At 42.0% G+C, this 16,212-nt stretch overlaps 1 protein-coding gene across 2 annotated transcripts in view; it reads left to right on the plus strand.

Moving 5' to 3' along the window:
- The window catches only part of PRIM2 (DNA primase subunit 2), a 250,604-nt gene extending 237,267 nt beyond the window's left edge, over positions 1-13,337 (plus strand). For both annotated transcript variants that reach the window (XM_014594466.3, XM_059730696.1), the window contains one exon: positions 12,752-13,337. In XM_014594466.3, the coding sequence (XP_014449952.1) occupies positions 12,752-12,979 (228 nt within the window). In that variant the 3' untranslated portion in view covers positions 12,980-13,337. The remainder of the gene's footprint in view (positions 1-12,751) is intronic.
- Positions 13,338-16,212: the final 2,875 nt, after the last annotated feature.

Genomic DNA, 16,212 nt, shown 5'->3' on the forward strand with positions numbered 1-16,212 from the left:
ATAAGTATGGTCAATTGTGGGATGGTCAGGAAGGTCACAAAAATGTTACTTCTTGTGTCACAAGCTGTTTTACTTGCAAGAACTTAGCTGCTACAGAAGTAACCACCTCTGGTAGCAGGTCTTATACGAATGATTTATTTATCTTTAGTGGCTCAACCCCTCATTTTGTGCAGTGAGTCCCCACTCAACCCAGACTCAAACATCTATATTGTTAGTGTTTTTCAGCTTTGGAAATTACTGGTGGGAATTCTTTCTAAGCAGCAATTCTAATGTCAAGCATCAGGGCAAAGGTCAGCCCCCAGATGCTCTGGGTATGGGGGATACCCACTGTGTATGTTAGCTATTAAAGGTCATAGGTTGGTTAAAATTTTATTTGTCTTACCCTATATTTAAATTTTTTACTTATTTTCTTATTCCAAATTACACATTTATTTTTCTCCTAAGCAGCAGGATGAGGAAAGAAACTGTCTTCTGTAGTACATAGGTATAATGCTTTAATCTACTGGGATATGAAGCCCATTCTAGTAGTTTAAATTTTTAGTTAATTAGATAATTTTTTTTTGTGAAATTAATAGTTCAATCTTTATTGCATTGCAAAAAGAATGGCTTAATGGACTCTGTATAGCCTGTTCAGAAAATTGCTGCTTTGAAATATCTTTTCTTCTTTAATGGCCTATGAAAAGGAATTAAATGACTTTAATTCCATAAAGTTTCAAGTATTGTTAGACAGTATAATCTTGTAGTACTGTAATTTTTATAGTGTTTCTGTGGGGTTTTTTATATAAAAGAACTTTACCAGGAACACAGAGATGCCATCAGATACTTGAAGCTTGTGATCAGGTATATTTAGTCAAATACAGAAATATAGTCAGTCTAGCCCAAAATACAAGCATTATCAAAGTCATCATCATCAACAGCAAACTATCAACTGGAAATTAAATCATTTTTGTACTATAGGAATAGATGTTTGATGTTTCAGCTGCATTGTCTTTAGTTCCAGTTTCACAAATATACATGGCTTACACACGCACGCACACATGAATGTAAGGGGCCCCTACATGTTACATTTATGCTGTAATTAACATGTTAGTTGTGGCATAAATGGCAGGAATGTTACATGTGCACCCAATCTAAGGTGCCATAAAATGAACATTTTTATGGCTGGTTTGTATGGCTGCTTAAATTTAATGTGTGGCACGTGCACACTGCATTGGGGACCAGGACATAGGCAGTTGGCATAATTGTTAGACCAGTGAGGGAGAGCAGGGGCCTGGGGCTGGGTTGGAGGGCAGGAGCCAATATTACTAAAACCAGAGGGAAATCCAGGGGCAGAGTCCACAACACAGTCCGGGGTCAGGATTCGAGGATCAGATGCCAAGTACCAAGCTGAGGGATTATCCATAGGGTGAAGTAGAAGAGCAGAACCAAACTGGAGTCAGGAGCCAAGAAGTTTGCCACAGCAGAACTGTTGACGGGTGTGTGACCCCAGGGGCCCAGCTGGTGTTTAAATGGGTAGATAGACTCCCAGCACCAGCAGGCAATCAGGATGCTTGCTACTCCTAAACTGGGACAGAGTTGATTAGCTGAGACTTACTGTAGGTGTGGCTGAGGTACTTGGCCCAGGCTGCCTGATCAGAGTCCTGGCCCTGAGGCCAGGCCAACAATCAGGTGGTTGTCCACCTCAACCCCAGGTCACGCTGGACTGCAGGCATCCAGCTTTTAATGTACCAGTGAGTGGGGAGTCCGGAGTCATGGTCTGAAACTCCCCTTTTACTGGCAAATAAAAGAAGCATGATTGGGATCTGATCTCTGATTCTGTGTAGCGTGGCAGAAAGTATGATTGTTGGGATCAGAGATTGGATCTCATGGAACCTTTAATGTATGCCAGGGCCCTAACCAGTATGTATACTGATAACACAAAGTCTTTTCTTTATTGTTGGAAACAATTCTTTCTCTGTCTTCCCTCTCACCCTTTGTAGTGTGTTTCCACCCAACCTGAAGAAGAGAATATACCTGAAGTATAATATACTTGGTTATGAGTTTCAAGTATCTGGTGACATGTCTGTATTCCTGGTGAAGTCTTTAGTTAAAACTTTAATTGGTTTCATAGATTTCATAGACATTAAGGCTGGAAGGGACCTTGGAAGATAACTGAGTGCAGCCCCCCTGCCCCAAGAGTGGGAAGTCAGCAGGGGTCATAGGATCCCAGCAAGATAAACATCCAAATGTCTCTTGAAGGTGTTCAGAGTAGGTGCTCGAACCACCTCCGGTGGCAGTCTTTTCCAAACCTTGGGGGCTCAGACAGTAAAGAAGTTCTTCCTTATGTCCAGCCTGAAATGGTCTTGGAGGAGTTTATAACCGTTTGACCTTGTCATCCCTTGGGGCGCTCTGGTGAACAAACGTTCCCCCAGATCCTGGTGAGCACCCCTGATAAACTTAAAACTGGCCACCAGATCCCCCCTGAGCCTGTGCTTTTCCAGGCCAAAGAGTCCCATGGCTCTCAGCCTCTCGTCATAAGGTTTGTTTTCCTGACCTCTGATCATGCGTGTGGCTCTCCTCTGGACTCTCTCAAGCTTCTCCCCATCCTTTTTGAATTGTGGAGCCCAAAACTGGATGTAGTACTTCAGCTGCGGCCTCACCAAGGCCAAGTACAATGGGAGAATGACATCCTGGGATTTGCTTGAGAAGCATCTATGAATGCAAGCCAGCGTTTTGCTTGTTTTACTAGCAGCATCACATTAATGGCTCATGTTCATCTTGTGGTCAGTCATGACCCCAAGTCCCTTTCATCCGTAGTGCTAGCCAGCGTAGTACTGCTGAGCCTATAAGCATGCTGCGGGTTTTTCTTCCCAAGGTGGGCAACCTTGCATTTTTCGGTATTAAACATCATCAGGTTCTCGTCTGCCCATTTCCTGAGGCTGCCAGGGTCAGCCTGGATCACCCTCCTGTCCTCAGGTGTGGATGCTTTACCCCAAAGTTTAATGTCGTTGGCGAACTAGGCCAGTCCGCTTCTGATAGCAATGTCCACATCATTGATGAAGATGTTGAATAGTATAGGCCCAAGGACAGAGCCTTGGGGGACCCTGCTGGTCACAGCGCACCATGACGATTGATTTCTGTCAACTACCACCCTCTGGGTCTGAGCATGGAGCCAATTTCCTAGCCAGCGGATCATGGTGAGGCTGAGGCCGCAGTTAGCCAGTTTTGCTAACAAGTGATCATGGGATACCAGATTGAAGCCTTTTTTGAAGTCAAGATATATAACATCAATCTCTTCTTCCTTGTCCAGGTGATAGGTCACCTGGTTGTTAAAGGAAATAAGATTGGTCAAGCAAAACCTACCCACAACAAACCCGTGCTGGCTATCCCTCAGGATGTTGCCGTCGGCTAGTCTGTTAAGAATGGGCTCCTTGATAATCTTTTCTAAGACCTTCCCCGGGATAGCAATCAGGCTGATGGGCCTGTAGTTTGCTGGATCCACTCTCCTCCCTTTCTTGAAGATGGGCACCACATTGGCTGTCTTCCAATCTTCGGGCACTGCACCAGAGCTCCAGGAATTCTCGAAGATCCGTGTCAGGGGCCAGCTCCTTGAGTACCCTGGGATGTAAACTGTCAGGGCTGGCTGACTTGAAGGTATCCAGCCTCTCAAGGTGTTCCTTCACATGGTCAGTGATGGGAGGGTAAGGAATCTCCCTCACCTGGGTCTTCTCATCCCGTAATGGGCAGGGGCGTCCCATGGGACCGGTGATAAACTGATGCAAAGTACCAATTTAGCAAGTTGGCTTTTTCCTGGGCGTCGGTTGTCAGTTGTCCCATCTGGTTTAGCAGGGGTCCACTATTGCCCTTGCTTTTCCTCTGGCTCCCCACATATCTAAAAAAGGACTTTTTATTGTCCTTGATACTTGTAGCTAGTTGGAGTTCATTCGCAGCCTTGGCTTTCCTGGTTCACTCCCTGCAGGTCTGGACCAGTGGAGAATATTCCTCCTTGGAGGTGGATCCAGTCCGTCATCCTTTGTAGGTCTTCCTTTTTAGATGCACAAGGTCCGCTAGTTCCCTGTAGAGCTAAGGGGGCTGCTGTGCCCTTTTGCTCCCTTTCCTCCGAGGTGGGATAGACTTTGCTTGTGCATCCAGGATCACTCCCTTTAGGAGCAACCACTCATCCTGAACTCCCCTCCCCTTTGGGTTGTGGTCCTTTAGGGCCTCACTGACAAGCCTCCTGAGCTTGTCAAAGTCAGCTTTCCTGAAGTCGAATTACTTTGCCTTGTCCTATCTATACTTTTATCCCCAAAAATATTTATGTAAAAGCTGTCAGTAGCTACAAGCATCACCATCATTCAAAGTGAATTCTTTCACATCATGGAATTTAAAACATTTTTTCCCTTCTATTTTTTATTTGCTTTGAACCTTTACATTTCTCTTTGGTCATGGTTTCAAGTTTTCCTCAGCAGCTTTCAGATATTTTTTCTTAAATGAGAATTGAGATTATGCTGTAATCACCTGAATATGGAAGCTGGGTCTTTAAGAAAGAAGCATCAAATATTGTGAAACTTAAGATAAAATCACAGGAATTGACAAGAAGGTCAAGGTCAGAGAACCTTTCAAAACTGTTTGCCCATTGTACTGGGGTTATTTAAGATGCATCAGTTTCTGTAACAAGCAGCACACGTGGGAGCGATGCATCTAGCATCATGTCTGGCTGCTTTGGCTCCCCCCAACTGCATGGTTAGTTGCATCAAATCCACCCCTTTGGTGTGATTGCACCTCAGGGTATGAACTCATGCCTCTGGAGCTGTAGTGAGATGTCTTAACCACCCTGCCACTAAGCCCCAGAGTTGGCAGCACTGTTCAGTAAAAAAGATAAGACATGAAACTTCAAGTGAATGTATTCAAAATCTACAAGATTATATTCCCAGTATCACCGGATAAAAAGTTCTGTGCTTTGCTGCTTATGGTGGATGTTGCTTCTACAATTTAGGATCCTTCTGATGATGTAAGCCTACAATAGTTGCACCAATTTATATATATCCTCTTATTTTAAAGACGATGTTTTGCAATTTAATGGTCATAAATGCCCATCCTACCAATTTTGCTCAGTGAGTCAGTTCATATCTTATATTTCCTCTTCATTTAATTCTACTTTGGAGCAAAAAGGCTGGGGAAAAGCATTGCCCAAAAGCCCAAAACGAGTGGAAGTGCTATTTAGGAAACTTAAGAGTCAAGTTTCTCTCAGCATCTGGAGAGTTGTAGTTAATGTGAACAACAACATATACACTGCAGAATTCAGCTTGTTAGAGGAATGGGTCCTAAAAGGACTGAATAGATTTGGAGCAAAGAGAACTGAGCTACTTCAGGCAGAAGACGGGTCAGTGTGGCAACAAAGACTGTGCCATTCTGCAGTGTCTTTTCTCTAACTTGAGACTAGCACAACTAACTATTTTGCTGACTATCTCAGAATAAGGACGTAAGGAGTTTAGAGCAGTAAATCTTAGTTTCCACTTAGCTCCTCTACACTCTTTGGACAACAACAATGGGAATATTAAGAGAGGGATAAGATAGTTTTGCTGTTTCCAGTTCCCAGGGACCAGTCCTTCAACAGAAAAGTTGCTTGAAAAATACTACTCGGCCACTGTGTGGAATAGAATATACCCAATGCAGCCGGGATCTTGAGAAAATTCTGCAGTCAAATTTGTTACAAGTCTCTAGTGAGCATGCAGGCAGTCTTGCAGAAGCTTCTGGGGTCTTGCATAAGATTTCACTTTATATTAGGGAATCAGACAACAGCTCAAAAATGGAGAAAATCATATTACTTTGCTAGATAAAGTGTGCATATTAGCTACACATGGGCAAGTAAATTAACAAAAATCTATGCTGTTACCAACCATGAATTATTGATAAATTACAGGCAGCTTTTCATATTTATATAAAAATATGTTGCTTTGAAATTGGGTTTAAACAAAAATCAGCGTCATGTTTTTATATATTTAAGCACATATTTAAGCTCCCAGTCCTTTAAGTGTGTATATAGAAATGAAGTGAGCAATCTTTAATTGTTACTGAACTATGTACGTTAATATAATTTATTTCATGAATATTGCTTCTGCCAGTAATGTAAGAGCTCACTGTTTCTAAATTATTCTGTCCTTTTTAAAACTCATTATTCCTGAGTAGTTCTGGATGTTTTACCAGCTTTGCCTATTCTTTTTAAATCAAATATTAAAAAAAATATAAATACAATGATTGTGACTAGAATTTTTAGCAACCTCTCTAATAGATAATGCTTCAGATGTAAATAGTTATAATAGATTTCATTAAAATGCAAGAACAAATATTTTCTCTTATAATTACAGGAATTACTGTCTACTTTGTGATGACTTAGCAAATGCTGATATTTTACCACTTTTTCATTGTTTTTCTAATTTTATTTAGCTATCCCTTTTTTCCTTCTCTGTTCTGAAAATGAATGTATATATTCTGATGGTTATTAATAGGAACAGGAAAGGTAGATTTGCTTTTCATTGTCCTTTGTGATCAAAATGACAGTTTTTGAAAATGAACCACAGCTAATTGATACTATTGAATATCATTTGCTTCACCACTATGATTGCTCCATATGGCATTTTTGTAATACCAGCTGCCTCATTATCAGCTGTCATTGAAATCTTCTTGATTTAAAACCTCAAAGTTCCCATGGCTATAACACCATTGCCTCAATTCCTTTAAAAACCACGCTTGCTACAGCAGAAATATGAGACAAGTATGTGTGTGAAGGTCAATGTGTGCAAAATGTGTTGCATCCAAGAAAAGGCCTGAGATATCATCATGTATTAGATGCAATAAACAAAACTGTTTGAAGTGACATGCCCTTCACTCTGGATCAATAGAGTTTATCAGATTTTTAAATTTTTTTTTACTGTACATGAAATAAAGTTTTATTTCTCTGTGCAGGCCAAATTAGGTACAATATGTAATGAAACAATTTGTGGTGACATGAAACAGATAAATTTGCTCATGAAATTTAGCTTGTCTGATATTTCCTGCTGATTAACTTTTGATGACATAAAGAATCTTCAAGAAAGAATGATCAATGTAACTATTAACATTGGCATATGGCTACCTTACCTACAAAGCATTAGACAAAATTCTTTTTGGAGCAATGTGAACAATCTGAGTTAAAATAAAAAAAGTTAAAAAAAAGCATATATTAATATGCATTCCTTTCTTTTGTTTGCAAGCCTTTAATGTCTAGGGTTATTGTTCTTGCCAGATGCAGTAAAATTTTATGCAGCAAAATCCATGTGGAAATGTATTTATTGTAAAATACACCAAGTGGATGCACTGAGTCTTAAAACTGAAATAACTGGGTCATTTTATTTTCTCTTTAAGTACCATAACTGATTAGTTGACAGTATACTATTCCAGCCCTTGTTCACCCTGAAAGAAAAATCTAATAAAGTAAACATGCAGAAATCCTTTATAATAGAAATGTTCAAGTTGTAGCCCATGCAGTTTTATAGCAGTGGCTTTAACTTTTAAAATAGAAAAGGTCATGTGTGGAGGCTATCCTTGAAATTTTCAAAGTTAAGCTGAGATTCAGTTGACTATCAATGGAACTGTATGGTAAACTCCCTAATCATCTTTGAAAATCTCAACCTATATAATTTCAGTGTTTCATTTTGATACAAACTAATACTTCAATATATTTAAAAAAAAATTTAAAAGTAGACAAAGGAATTAGAAAATGTAGCTTGCAGTGTTATCCAGAGGGTACAGTAGAGTTAGTGTAAAGATTTGGATTTAAAGGCTTTCATTGGTTCTCTTTTCAGACTGGGTTGTGTAGGAAAATAACTTGCATTCATGGAAAATATAAGCATGGATAATAGCAGACTCAGATTCATGCAGTTAAGACTCAAGTGAAACTTAAAATAACAGTGAAAACAAGTCAGAAGATAATAGAGTTTTATCAGCGTTTCACCTTAGATGGTTATGTCAGGTCCTCTTTCCATGATTTTCAGCCTGATGGTCATTTTGGAATCCCATTTACTTCAGAATCCTGGGGATGAAGCCCTTGGAGGAAACCAAAATAGCTTGTTTATTGTATGTGCCTGGTATGAGGTTTGTAACCTTTTGTTTCTGGAGTAGGAGCTCACAGCAGTTATCCATAACTTTTTACCCTCAGGTTAATTATACGGTATATTCCAAATTTAAATGCTGTAAACACTGGAGCTAGAACAGACTGGTGCATCCTTCCCTATCAGGGTTTCATGAAGAAGGCACATTACATCAGTGCTCTTTGATCTGTACAGAAATAAAACTTGGTGTATGGATGAAGCGTTAGGTTTTGTCTTAGTAAGTCCTGAATGATTTGCCCCTGTGCTCATACAGTGTTACTCTAGACTACAAAGGGAGTTTGTTCAATGCAGAGCTTTTCAAAGGAGTGGCTTTGATTTTTGGACTATCTTTAAAACATGCTTTCCCACCGTGGCTATGGGATCCTACATGTAGTGTGACCTTTAGAATAACATGTAAGAGCTGTCTACTCTTCAAGCCCCAGAAAAAGGATGGAAAGGGGCTAAGAACAAGGGCAGATGCTATGACTATAGACAAGAGATTGTCAGAAATCTTTCTCGCTTGTTTGTCAATATTTGTAGATATTTGCAGTCATATGAAGAGTGCTTTAGAGTATCCGAGTGAAGTGTGGAATAAATGTCTGAATAACTTCCTCTTAAGATTTAATGGCCCATAAAGAGAGAGATGCTTTTAAACTGTTTTTCAAATAGTGCTGAACAGTCAGAGAATTAACTAACAGGATTTAATTGCAAACAAAAGTCCGTGATCATTTGAGAGATGATGTGGGCTCAGCATGAAAGCAATTAAAAAATGAAATGGGGTGCATATTATGGTGGTTTCTCTTCCTTTTTTCCTAATAAGCTGAAGGCTTATAAGCCTCTTTGTGGAATTAAGGGCTTTCAGTACAGTTCTAGGGAACTGGGTCACGTACCCTTACAGCTCAAGGTGCATTAATTGAGCAGAAAGGAGATGAGCTTGACTACTTGAACTTCTGCTTGTGGCTGCTATTCTCTTCAACCTAATATACAATGGACTAGTCTCAACCCTGTTCCAGATAAGGAAATGCTGGTGTGAAGCATATTGGAGGAGCTACATAAATTAGTGAATTTATAATAAAATGTGTTTCCATTAATACCCTCTTTCACATGTTTTGGTTAACTTTCATTTGTATTTCTGCCATGATACAAGGAAGACAGTATGTCATAAAATAATACCACTTTATTCATGCACATAGAAGAAGGAGGTGTGTGTTGGGAATAAATCTATGACATGATTGTCTTGAATCAGGCTAGCATCTGCAAATGGATGTCTTCATTTTCTTCAACAAGAGATTTCATAGACATTAGGGCTGGAAGGGACCTCGGAAGATCATCGAGTCCAGCCCCCTGCCCAAAGGGCAGGAAGTCAGCTGGGGTCATAGGATCCCAGCAAGATAAGCATCCAGTTTGCTCTTGAAGGTGTTCAATGTAGGCACTTGAACCATCTCTGGTGGAAAGCTGTTCCAGACCTTGGGGGCTCAGACAGTAAAGAAATTCTTCCTTATGTCCAGCCTGAAACAGTCTTGTAGTAGTTTATGACCATTCGACCTAGTCGTCATCCCTAGGGGTGCTCTGGTGAACAAACGTTCCCCCAGATACTGGTGGTCACCCCTGATAAACTTATCGGTGGCCAGCAGATCACTCCTGAGCCTGCGCTTTTCCAGGCTAAAGAGCCCCAGGGCTCTCAGCCTGTCATCATAGGGTCTGCTTCCCTGACCTCTGATCATGCGCGTGGCTCTTCTCTGGACTCTCTCAAGCTTCTCCACATCCTTTTTGAATTGTGGAGCCCAAAACTGGACGCAGTACTCCAGCTGTGGCGTCACCAAGGCCGAGTACAAGGGGAGAATGATGTCCCGGGATTTGCTTGAGAAGCATCTATGGATGCAAGCCAGCGTTTTGGTCGCTTTACTAGCCGCAGCATCGCATTGCAGGCTCGTGTTCATCTTGTGGTCAATGATGACCCCCAAGTCTCTTTCTTGCATAGTGCTAGCCAACATAGCACTGCCAAGCCTATAAGGATGCTGTGGGTTTTTCTTCCCAAGGTGGAGAACCTTGCATTTATCGGCGTTGAACACCATCAGATTCTCATCCACCCACTTGCTGAGCCTGTCCAGGTCAGCTTGGATCACCCACCTGTCTTCTGGTGTGGATGCTTTGCCCCAAAGTTTGGTGTCATCGGCAAACTTGGTCAGTCCGCTTCTGACTCCAGTGTCCACATCATTAATGAAGATGTTGAACAGTATGGGTCCAAGGACAGAGCCTTGGGGGACCCCACTGGTCACAGGACACCATGATGAGTGACTTCCATCAATTACTACCCTCTGGGTCCGACCCCGGAGCCAATTTTCCAGCCAGTGGATCGTGGTGGACCCAAGGCGACAATTGGCCAATTTCACCAAGAGGTGATCATGGGATACCAGATCGAAGGCTTTTTTAAAGTCAAGATATATGACATCAATCTCTTCTCCCTTGTCCAGGTGATAGGTCACCTGGTCGTAGAAGGAAATGAGATTGGTCAAGCAAGACCTATGCGCGACAAACCCGTGCTGGCTATCCCTTAAGATGTTGGCGTTGGCCAGTCCATTAAGGATGGCCTCTTTAATAAACATTTCTAAGATCTTCCCCGGGATAGAAGTCAGGCTAATCAGCCTATAGTTAGCCGGATCCACTTTCCTCCCTTGAAGATGGGCACCACATTGGCCTTCTTCCAGTCTTCGGGCACTACACCAGAGCGCCGAGAGTTTTCAAAGATCTGTGCTAGAGGCTGGGCTATGATGCTCGCCAGCTCCTTGAGTACCCTGGGGTGAAGATTGTCAGGGCCGGCTGACTTGAAGGTATCCAGCTTCTCAAGATGTTCCTTCACGAAGTCAGCATTAATGGAGAGCAGGGGATCACCCTCACCCGGACTTCCCTGTCCCGTAGCGGGCATGGGCGTCCCATGGGACTGATGATAGACCGACGCAAAGTACCTATTTAATAGGTTGGCTTTTTCCTGGGCGTCAGTTGTCAGTTGCCCCATGTAGTTCAGCAGGGGTCCAGTGTTGCCCCTGCTTTTCCTCCGGCTCCCCACATATCTGAAAAAGGACTTTTTATTGTCCTTGATGCTCAAAGCTAGTTGGAGTTCAGTTGCAGCCTTGGCTTTCCTGGTATGCTCCCTACAGGACCGGACCAGTGCAGAATAGTCCTCCTTGGAGGTGACTCCCATCCTTTGTAGGCCTTTCTTTTTAGCCTCAGGAGGTCTGCTAGGTCCCTGGAGAGCCAGGGGGGCTGCTGTGCCCTCTTGCTGCCTTTCCTCCGAGATGGAATAGACTTAGCTCGTGCATTGAGGATCGCTCCCTTGAGGAGCAACCACTCTTCTTCAACTCCCCTCTCCCTGTGGTCATGGTCCCTTAGGGCCTCACTGACAAGCCTCCTGAGCTTGTCAAAGTCGGCTTTCCTAAAGTCAAGGACTTCCGTGTTGCTGACTGACTTGCCAGCTTTTCGGTGGATGGTGAAGGTGATCAGCTCGTGGTTGCTGTCACCCAGCTTCCCATCGATCACTAGGTCGCCGACTAGGTCATCCCCAGTAGCCAGTACCAGGTCGAGCAGCGCTTTGCCTCTTTTTGGCCCATAGACTTCTTGAGTCAGGTAGAGGTCATCCATGCACGAGAGGAAGCTTTGCGACCGCTCAGATTTTGCTGAGCGATCCTCCCACGAGATGTCCAGGTAACTGAAGTCACCCATGACAACCATGGTCCTGGAGCATGCTGCCTCAGCCAGTTCCCGGGCGAACTCCTGGTCAAGCTCAGGATTTTGAGTGGGAGGTCTGTAGTAGACTCCCACCATTGTGTCCCCTGTGCCGTGTTCCCCACGGATTTGAACCCAGAGGATCTGTAGTCGTTCACCCTGGTCGCCAATATCGGCTTGCAGGGATGAGTAGCTTTCCTTAACATAGAGAGCTACATCCCCGCCCCTTTTATCTACACGATCCCTCCTGTACAGGGTATAGCCATCTATACCCGTGGTCCAGTCATGGGTGGAGTCCCACCAGGTCTTTGACATCATAATTATTTGCATTGAGCAGGAGGATGAGCTCCTCCTGCTTATTCCCCAAGCTCCTGGCATTTGTGTACAGGCAGGCAAGTGTCCCCTGGGGGGCTCCTTCCTTGCCCACAGATTTTACCAGGGCTGGGGCAGGGGTGGGCTCCCTTAAGTGTCTTGACCCGCTGGCTTTGCAAGGATTGCTCAGCGGGCCAGCAGTGGCGGTAGTCCCCCCAACCCCCAGCGGGCTTAGTTTAAAGCCGGGTGGAGCAGGTCAGCCAGTCTGGCTGAGAAGAGCCTCCTCCCTAGGGGAGGGAGGTGGAGGCCATCTCTTCCCAGCAGCTCGCTGCCTCTCTCACCAAAGAGTGGGCTGTGGTCATGAAAGCCAAAGCCTTCCCAATGACACCAGCGCTGCAGTCTTTGGTTGACCACATGGATCCTCCTCTCCCTCCTCAGCCCATAGCCTGAGACTGGGAGGATCGACGAGAACACCACCTGTGCCCCCAGCCCCTTTAGATAAATTAGTTAAATCACTGATTGACTACGTATTGTGATCATTTAGTATTGAACGAAAGACCTTTGAAATACAGTATTATATGTCTTTGTTTCTTTCTTTCCATGTTCAGGTTGATGATATTGGGTTCCCTTTGAATCATCCAAATCAGTATTTTGTGGAGAGTCAGAAGCTGTTAAATGGTGGTAGAGAGCTGAAGAAAGAAACAAGTCATCCAGGAAGCTCTCAACTGAAACCCACTAATCAGGAAAGTATAAATTCAAGTTCAGCTACTACTATTTCAAACAGTGAAGCAGATACAGAGCTGGAGGGACTGGATGCATACTTCGCTGAAGACTGAGAAGCTCTGATTTTTACTTTTCCCTATTTTTTCTAGATAAAATGGGGCAAGGTCCTTGGCTTCCTGGAAAACACAGGCCTGTAATGTTCTGGGTTGGCTTATAAAAGAACATAAGATACATAAATGACATCTAGTGCTCATCTTTGTAATTCAGGATTCACTTGCCCTAAAAGACAGTTTCCTGCTGTCTGGGTAATGGGAACAGCAAGTTAGTTCCTAAATTTGTCGGGTATTTTGGGACTTGTTCAATTTGTTTTTGTGCTTGTGACCATTTTGTTTGCTTACCCTGTCTTCCCACTTTTCATTCATTTTTATCTCTTTTAAATTCTTTCTTAATAAACATATATAGAAATGTAAACTTGTGTGATATTTTCTTTTTTCTGCTGTAGTCTTAAAGTAATGCTGGCAGACAAACATATTATGCACAGATAATTCTTTTTATTTCTTTGGGAGCATGGAAAATAGCTCAAATTTGTCTGTGGTTTGACAGCAAAGATTCAGATCATTAGCAGCATTCTTATATACCCCCTTTATTGTGCTCTGTTTTTTTAAATGGGTTTATCATACCCAAATCTACTCAGAGGTAGCAGAGAAGTGTTATTATTCCAGTTTCTGAAATACTCAGCTGAGGCACCAAAATCTGATATTTAAGGCTATCTGGCACTGTTGGTGCTTAGCATTTGCAAATCCTAAGGGTGCCTGTAGACATGTGGGGATGCTGCTCTGATGTTCTATAATTACTTGAGTCTGCTACAGCATGCTAACTAGCATAGTCCAGCAGCTTCTATGCCTTGTGTATTCAGCGTCCCTGTGCTTCAAAATGGTACTGTGGGCACTTTAACTGAAGCTTCTTGACTAAGATTTAGTTAAAATGCTCCCGCCATCATTTTGAAGTGCAGGATGGTGAATGCACGAAACACTGAAGACACTTTAATTAGAGCGGGTCTGTGCCCCCAGTGCCATTTTGAAGCATGGGGATGCTAAATTCATGAGACAGAAGCTGCTGGACTTTGGTAATTATCACGCTCTAGCAGACTCAAGTAACAGCAGCATCCCCACATGTCTCTACAGGCACCCTTAGGATTTGCAAATGCTAAGCAGAACAGCTCTCGGAGCTGCTCTAATTAAAGCACCCCTTCCCCTGTCCCTGGAGCACATGTAAAGATGCCCTTAGTAACAAATCCATTTTCAGAAGTGATTTAGGCACTTGGAAAACATAAATCTCATTGATTTACTTTGAGATTAAGGATCCTAACTAAAAACAAAATACTTAATTGAGTCCAGGTCTTCTCTGAGAATTTGAAGTGTATAAATGCTGATAATGGTGATCATAACTGGTGATTGAGATACTAGCATTGTGTTAACAGAAGTATGACTGTATCAGTTTTTACATGAACAAAAATGAATTGCAATTCATCCATGGACTGCACATTTACTGAGATCTTTTTTGTTAAGAATGAGGTGCTTTGTTCATGTATTATAATGGGGTTGTCACATCACCAGAATTAAATTAGTTTTAGGAACTCAAGAATAGAAATTTAGAATATGCCTCTGCTCTGTGAGAAGAAAGAAAATAGTAGGAGCAGACTAATTCTTCAGTTTAATGAGAAATGTTTTGATGAAATGCTATATATCTGACAGCATTTGACAAAATGTGTCCATTCCTCTACTAGTTTTACATTGTTTTGTAAGGTTTGCATCTTTTAACTCATGCTATACAGTCACTAGGTATATTACAAGCTCAGGTACTATGTAATAGTTTGTTCTTTCAAATTATTTCAGTTAGACCAGAACAGGTAACATTCTTGGAAAACACAGATTAGTTCATGCAAGTGCAGGTTATTAGCAGGAGTCTAAATTTAATATTTTTGTTGTTCTTTGGAAGTACACAAAAATGATTTTTTTTCCATGGTCTTGCACGTTTTGATGATTCCTGAGTATTTCTTTGAAAGCAGAGTGTTTTGAATTTGATAGTGAACAGAAAACCAAATCAAAAGAAACCTTTCCCACAGTAGGACCCCAAAGAATCTGTCTTCCAGTTCTTTAAACTTCTGTTGTCATGTAAACTCATTGAGAGGCAGAGGAGTTGTGATTATGTGTACATTTAGAGACAGGAAGAACAAAAAAGCAAGAGCAGATAAATAAGCTGGAAAGGGAATTTGGTCAAACCTCTGACATGTGTAGCATGTAGAGTTTTTACAGTACTTTCTTGAATGTAATTATAGGCATTTTTTCTCTCTCCAGCCCTTGCACACAGTTTCTCCTTTTATCCAAGAAATCTAATTGAAGAATCTTGGGAAACATTTTTTTTATAACCTTACAAGAGTGCTATTTAAAGTCAAAAGATCTGGGACCTCAGAATCCTAGGCGACTCCCATGAGCATAGAGAAGTGAGAAAAATCTTGCTCATTCAGGATCTGAAAGGTTTAAATTCCTTTCCTAGTATTGAGACACTGCACAGATGTTTTCTTTATTACAGTCTGCTATTATTGTTGTTCAGTGATTCTGCAAAGTGAACTTTTTGCAGATGAACATTTTTGGTACTTTGCAACTTCAAGAGAAAAAAGCTCCTAGGTTTAAGCTTGAAAGATAAGGTCCTAGTTCTGATTTGGATAAAATGAGTGCCATTTGCAAATGTAATCAGTCCATTTCACAGGCATCAGTTTAGCATTAAGTTTAAGTGTTTATTAAAGAGAATTTGACTGTAGCTCTGAATGCTAGACTCAGTCTAAGAACCTTATAGCTGGAAGAAAAAAGAATTGAGAAGCCTCAATCACTGGTAAGTGGGTCCATTTGCTAGGTTTCTTTTGTAATGTTGGTATGGTTAAACTTAATATAACCAATAAATATACAATACCTCTGTGATTTGTCTGCCAGTGACATGCAGACCCAGCTGGAGGATCTCATGGGCTTGAATAAATTGACAGCCTTTTGTCCAATGGAAAGCTCTGTCTACTGATCTAAAGATAAAGAGAACAGTTTGATTTGAAAGCCTCCATTTTTCCTTTATTAGAGGATGGGGGTGAGGAGAAGTAAGAGGGATTTATATTTGCTATGCATTTTTCCCCTCTTCTACACATTATGAAATGGCTGCCCATTTTTGTCATGTAAAACAGGGATGTCAAACATACAGCCCACAGGCTGGATCCAGCCTGCAGAGCCTCATAATCTGGCCCCTGGTGCATCCCCATTTGCTGTGCTGGATCAGGCACACACACAATGCCTGAGATGTG

The sequence above is a fragment of the Alligator mississippiensis genome, chromosome 1 (genome assembly GCF_030867095.1).
Source record: "Alligator mississippiensis isolate rAllMis1 chromosome 1, rAllMis1, whole genome shotgun sequence".
NCBI lineage: Eukaryota > Metazoa > Chordata > Crocodylia > Alligatoridae > Alligator > Alligator mississippiensis.